Source organism: Ruditapes philippinarum, unplaced genomic scaffold, assembly GCF_026571515.1.
Source record: "Ruditapes philippinarum isolate M1 unplaced genomic scaffold, ASM2657151v2 ctg6814_1_1_1_1, whole genome shotgun sequence".
Taxonomy (NCBI): domain Eukaryota; kingdom Metazoa; phylum Mollusca; class Bivalvia; order Venerida; family Veneridae; genus Ruditapes; species Ruditapes philippinarum.
The window spans coordinates 74,136-81,560 of NW_026856353.1; the positions used below are offsets into that span (position 1 = coordinate 74,136).

General features: G+C 32.4%; 1 protein-coding gene across 2 annotated transcripts in view; it reads left to right on the forward strand.

Moving 5' to 3' along the window:
• LOC132746270 (uncharacterized) overlaps positions 1 to 4,933 on the forward strand; it is a 64,414-nt gene extending 59,481 nt beyond the window's left edge. Inside the window, exon 5 of one of the 2 annotated variants that reach the window (XM_060735374.1) lies at positions 864 to 4,933. In XM_060735374.1, the coding sequence (XP_060591357.1) occupies positions 864 to 1,196 (333 nt within the window). In that variant the 3' untranslated portion in view covers positions 1,197 to 4,933. The remainder of the gene's footprint in view (positions 1 to 863) is intronic. The other variant, XM_060735373.1, reaches the window with a different exon arrangement.
• Positions 4,934 to 7,425: the final 2,492 nt, after the last annotated feature.

The following is a 7,425-nucleotide window of genomic DNA, read 5'->3' on the forward strand; positions in this document are numbered from 1 at the left end:
TTTCTATGTCAAGTTTGAATATGGGTCACCTTTGGGTCAAAAACTAGGTCACACCGCCCAAATATGGAAAAACCTTGTTTACACTTTAGTGGTCACATTTTTGGTGCAATTATCATCAAACTTGGTCAGGATGCTTGTCTAGGTAATTGCGAAAATGAGTTTGAACATGGGTCATCTCGGATGAAAATCTAGGTCATAGGAGCTCAAAATAGAAAAATGTTATTAACATTCTAGTGGCAACTGTTTTGATCCAAATATCCTGGAAACTAGTCTGAAAGTTTGTTTTGATGATTTCTAGGCCAAGTTCGAATATTGGTTACCTGGTGTCAAAAAATAGGTCACACTGATCGAATATTAATATTCCTCGTTAACTTTATAGTGGTCACATTTTTGACTCTCCTGTCATGAAACTTGGTCAAAATGACTGTCTAGGTAATTGTTCGGATGAGTTCGATGGGTCAGGTGTGGTAGGGCCATCTTGGCTCTCTTGTTTATATGTTGCTTTTTGCAGAGAAAAGTTGACCACACAGACGCTGTCTGCGGATAAATCTTAAGCTTGAGTTGTGCATTATTTTTTAATGATGTCAATATGTTTCTTTCTTACATCAACAGCTTGAAAGTCATTTATTTCTTCATATTCATAAAGAGATCGAATATGGTTCTTTTGTTGATAAGAATTCATATTTTTGTGTGCTCAAGGACATTTCTAAAGTTTTACATATAATCAAAGTTAAAGAATAATTAAAATAGAAATTAACTACATGTACTGTGATATGTATCAAAAATTTAGATTTGTTATCTTTTTTGTGGATGTTGTTTATTATTTGAAGGAAAAATGAAAAAAAACTATTTTGGTTTTTTAGTTGAAAGAAGCTGAAATCTCTATGAAAATGTTTGACGATGCATTGAAGGAAAAGCGAAAAGGCCTCTTTGATGACTTTGAAAAATGTCTAAGCAACTTTGAAAACGAGAAAGACATCGACGAAATTCGAAGGTTTCTAGAGTTTGTGGAAACGAACGCTGCTGATATTCAATTTGTTAATGACAATATTAATGAATTGAAGAAAATAGAGTTTTACAAAAATGAAATTGAACGACTGAATCGTCTGCCACACGTTGAAGAAAATACCACCCTGTTCGGTTTGATTATCGCAATGGCATTATTCCTTGCTTTAATTGCTGTTAGTCATATGTAGAGCCCTACAAGTTAGTTATATGCATATTTGCATATATATGACTTACAATGGCATATAGGTACATTTAAATGATTCTGGATAAACATGTTTGGTGATATAACCAGCTATAAAACACACGATGAGGCATATTTTGCTATAGAATTACCAAGACATATACTCATACAAGTAGGTAGTTTTGCCTTAACGTGTTTTTGGAGATTGATGATCTGAATGTGTATCCGAATTTTTCGGACATGTATATTTTCAACTGTTTGTCTACATCTGCGGATGTTTCAAAATTCCAAATTGTACCAGTTCGTGTTAAATGTTGAATTCTGCTTAAGCCGGTGCTAGGGGGCGTGGACGGTAACTTGCGCTTTCCAGTACCGTCCATTAACAGGCTCAATCAAACCGAGCCTGCAACATTTTCAATTTTGCCGTGTTTGGCTTTCTTTAGGGATTCTGTTTTTCTCTATTTTATTTCAATGCTTATTTATTTCAATGCATAAATCCGTTAATTTTGTGCTGAAGCGTCATTGCAGTTGAAGAACAAATTCTAATGTTTTCTTAGCACCATATTACATGATTTAAATCCATGTATTTAACTCGAAATGCTGGAAATTGTTGTTAATTATTGCTTTTATTTCTATTTTGATAGTATCAAAAAGATTGTTTGGCTTTTATTTCTATTCACAAAATTTTTAACACGATCTCTTAAAACAACAATGCATGTGATTGATGTACTAGTTGATTCGTTCTGTTTTCACATTAATTTACACATGTATATATCATTTCAATGTGTACAATGTTAACAGTATGTGTGCATTTGAATTCAAATTGTTTATATTATTATTATACTTTGTTTGGTATCAGGTTTTCGGTATGCTTTAACGTGTATCTTATTATATATTTTGCGGCCTGCAGTTTACAAAATTTGTGTTTGAAATTTGAAAAAGAATAATTTCAAAATGTCTGTATGAAAGAAATAGAGGGTATATTTCCGTATGATGTATGGTGCATGCACACTAATTGAACGATAGCAGGGCAATTTCCATTGTATGTCAACTGGAAAAAATTCGTATTGTAAAGAGTAACAAGTGAAAATTGTATTCTAGAGAACATTTATAAGAAACTGTTGTTGGATTGTGAAATGGTGAAAATAACTGTTCATATAATGTTAAGATGTTGCTTATTCAATAAGGGTTAGCAGACTTTCAACATCTGTTAATACGACTGTTTTTTAACAAGGACATTAACGATTTTATTACGGAAAGTAGAATTCAAATGGATAAGAGTCTAAGTTTGACTTTGCTTTGAGAATTGAAAGAGGGCCTAGAGTTATCAGTGGTTCTCAGGAAAATAAATAATTTTAGCAAGATAGACAGATAATATCAAAAATAATTGTGGCGGCATTGCCGATTGGTTAACGTATCGGACTAGTAATCTAATGACCGCTAGCCGCCACATGGGATCAAACCCCATCAGAGGCAAGTCGTCGTTTCCTTGAGCATTCATTGCTCTCCAGGAAAGTACTCGAAAGTGTGTATATATAGTTTCCTACACAATCGAACTAAAATAAATTCTGTATAAACCAATATCAAAAATAAGAATGTCGCCGCAGAAAATCTAAATACCGTGATATGATATCATAGAAGACGTGATATCATAGGATCTCAGTATATATAAGAATATAACCTATGTATATATTGTTTGTATATGTTATACTTATGTCAGCTGCTAGATATATTGTAAAATATACATATTGCCAGCGTTTCAATGTTAGGGATATGAGGATTTTGAAGATTATACATGTGTTTGTGTTATTTTACTATTTTGTGCAGTCTGCTTGATTATTATAACTTCCACCAACAAAACATATGTCTTTATGCTGTACCATGCGTACAACTTAATAAACCTTCTGTTCTGTTCTTGTAAAACCTTCTTTAAGTATTTGGTCCTGTTAACGTATTTGTAATTGTTATAAAAAGTTTACGGAGTGTAATGTCTATTGGGTATGATGTAGAAAATTCTACCTATAATATTTTTTTAAAGCAAATTTGTGAGAGAATCATTCTTCCTTGCCAAGGTCAACAAATCTGTATTCATTGGTACGATTTCGTTATCGTAACCACCATCTTCCAATAGAAACCGGAAACTGGGTAAGAATTCAATTAAATGATAGACTATGTACGTCATGTAATAAATTAGGCGACGAATTTCATTTCTTATTAGAATACAAACTCTTTAAAAATGAGCGCAAGCGCTTCTTAAAATTATTATTAGAAGACCAAATATAATCTAAACATCTGAATTAATGAATACTAATAACAAACAAGAACGATTAAATTAAGTAAATTTTTTAAGTGTATACTAAGTAGCATTTAAGTCATTAACCAATATGTATTTATTGAAATAGGACTTTCTCTTTTTCCGAATATCATAAGTGTTGCTAACTCTCTGTTTCGTCTTGGGAGACCTAGTGGGACATAATCATAGTATCCCGCATTTAAATTAGACCGGGTTTTTTTTATTTTTCCAAAGGAAAGGTCAGAAGACGCTGAGCAGTAATCAACTCTACTTCTGTATCTTAAAATCTAATGCAATTTTTCACTGTATAAAATGTGTCATTTCAACACACTTTACAAAAAATATTTTTCTTCTTTTGGCCTACGATACCGACATTCGCCTAAAATTAAATTATATAAGATCGTGGGAATTTTGTATAGGGCTCATCACAAAGTCGGGGTACTCCTGACTCCCGATCGCCACTGGGAAGTCAAGTGTCAGAAGTGCACCTGGCACGATCTGGGGCGCGTGTTATCGCAGGAAAACATTATTGGAGCGTCCATGCCCCAGGTTGTGCTCTGGTTGAGTTCAGGTCCACGATAGAGTAGGCGGACACCAGTTCCCGCCGATCTGAATACATTGTAAATTAAGCTTTAACTAAAGGGAAGTAAATGCAACATCACCTGCTATGTAAAGCTATTTTAATTATCTCCCTTCATCTGCCATATTGGGAGTATTCAAGTAGCCATGGAATTTCTATTCTATACCCTATCTTTTTTGTTATTCTTCTACCTTGAAAATTATTTGCATGTTAACTGAAATACTAGTACATGTATTATATTTATTTTGATAAATACTTTTTTTTTCACACCATGATATTGTGATATGAATATGTTAAAAATGTTGATTGTTGATATGACACCATTGAGCAGTAATCGTAATACTACACATGTATTTTTTCCATTTCCCCTTAACTACTATTTTACTTCTTTGGTTTTTTCTCTTTAACACCAAACCTAGTAATTGAATTACATTTTTCACTGTAAACTTTTTAGGTCCATCCGGTGACAACATTTTCTTACCATCGAAAAACATTGGTGAAAAACAAAGAATAAAAAAATGAAACACTATCGTTGAATGTAAGATCAGTTTTCTCTATTAGCTCATATGTTTTAGCAATATGTATATGGAGAGCAAAAACTGTTGTATATAATTATATACTTGACACTTAAAAGTATACAAATCTAACATTTAATATCAAATTATTTACCATTATAAATTTCGCTAGTATGTTAATTAACTGTTATTTGAGCCTCATTGTACCTTTATTCATGTTTGCCACCTCATTATGTTATGTTTGTACATGAAATGAGAGAAATAAATGTTTGTTTTACTTGACTTATTTAAATAACGTTATTGTTGATGGAATAGAACACTTTTTACATGAAACAACAGAGGGTAAATACAGGCCCCTTGATCGCTAATGCAAATCAAATGCAGCATAATAATTTAAACGAAGAAATAAATTTCTCAATCACCACAAAATAAGGAATATAAATTGTCTTTAATGGTAAAGCATGTAGATCTATCGATAATATATGCTGTCGACATGGCTTAATCGTTCCAATATTCAAAAACAAAGGTTATCCAAAAGAACCATAACTGCACTTGTCTTTGGAAATTGTTTACGTCAATACTTAACTGTAGATAGAGTCTAAAAATATTCTTAATGCAAATCAGGCTGGCTTTCGAAAAGGCTTTTTTAAAACAGGATAATTTTTTTACCATTCATTCAATAATCAAAATCTTTAAACATAAAAAGAAAAAAATTGGTAAATGTGCATTTATAGATTTTTCCGCGGTATTTGATACACCAAAATAAGAACGGGAACTAGTCTTTGGCTAAAGTTGTTAAATTCTAGCATCAATGGTAAGGTTCTAAAGGTCATTCAAATTATGTATAGTAAATGTAACATAAAATCTTGTGTTTCCTTTAAGGATACAATTTTTCATATTCATTAAAACAGAAATAGCAACATTTGTTTAATAGAATGGGTTTCAAAGCGACTCCCGTTTTTTTTTCGGTGTACAGACAACCCAAATGAGCTTTATAAGCTTAAAATTCAGCAACCTCATTGTGGCGAAATTTAGAGAACAGTCATATTTATATGTGAAACTCTGCCTTTTGGGTCATCCAAACATCAACAGAAAATCAGCAAATATGGCTCCAAGTATTGTCAAACAATATTGAGGCGGTAAATTCCATAAACGTTATGATCTACTTTTAAATCGATATGAATTTATATAACCAGTTTTTAAATAGTCTAAATTAAGACCCCCTAAGCATTATTTGTTAAGGTCTCTCACTTCAAGAATATGAGGTAAACTTGCAGGTTTGGATCATGTTTCAGCCGCTTTTATTTCTTTTTTTATCTTGATTTTAAAACTGCAATTTCTCTCAAAACTCAAAACTAGTACAAACCGTTTTGATTTATGTGTGTGTGTATTTAATCTGTTTATTAATTAGTGTTTTTAATTTGTATTACAAATGCGCTGTAATGTTTATTAAAGATAATTATTTGAAATAAAACATATAACTTTATAAAAACACTACTTAAAAGGTATTCTAAAATCAGATCTAGCAAGACAATTTTAAATATGTGTATCTTCATAACGTGGTGTTGGTTAAGTATCGAACCAGATACCTTCAGATCATCACTTTCCGGCATCCAATACACAACATCTCATTGACGTGTAAAGTTACAAATATATATCGATATATTGTTGATACCAATGACCTTTACGAAAATTAATGAAGTGCCATGTCAATATTGTTGGGTCTTTGCTAAACTAAAATAACAACACAACACCATATGCAAGGCCAGACGAACGTTTATTACGAGATGACAGCCGAAAGTAGTTTGTTACAACATGAATTATTGTTTTGTATCAAGGATTTTCATTCAAGCTTTAAAATATTCTTTAAAACATTTCAGAATTACAAATGCTTATATTTTATTTCATTCATGCAAACAGATTTACGCAAAAATATTTCCAATAAACCTAACAAATTTGCACATAAAAACATAACAAATCTAAGTCATTGCAAAATTTCTTATTAAAAGAAAATGCGATTATTCTAGTACATTATACAACGATTAAAAACACTTAAAATGACAACATTTGCCTAAAAAATTGCCTTCATTATCTTACAACATACGTCTTTGCCGAAATCGGATAATGCTACATTAAATTGGCTCGCAGTGCGACCCGACTCGCCCAGGAAAAACCATCGTGTGGAAACCTGTGTCCATTTGTCAAGTGTCGGTTCGCTAATGTTGGACCTCATCTTGCGACGACGTATGTTTTCATTACAAAATCAAATATATGAATTAACTTAAAAATGTTTACATTAAAGACTTTTTTTTTTTTTTTAATTTATACAACGTGTCTCTGTGAAATCGTCTGGTAGAATGACCCTCTTTACACATTACAATATACATATTGAGTTAAGTCACGATTCATTAAACACGACTGACCAGTATTCACCCTTTTGAATGCGTAACGCGATAGACAATAATTTCACGCTATTACTATCGAAACGCGTGAAATATTAAGTCTTTGCTAAACTAAAATAACAACACAACACCATATGCAAGGCCAGACGAACGTTTAGAAAATCAAAAAGAAGGGACTGGCGTTGTATCGGATTGTAAAACAACAACAAAAAGTATTATAATCCTAAAAGCTTAGATACTTCTAATCTCCTGTCTACAGAATCGGCAATATAGCCATCTTTACTCCTGTCAACCTTCCAACGACCGTGTCGTTTCAAACACCGATCATTCACACCTGCATTAGCAGCAGCAGTTACACCACCAGACCGTAAGGAATGCAATCCCAAGTTCAAATCTCCTGCTACCTCTCTCAACCTGTGCAACAAAGTTTCCCTTGCTCGAGTGTA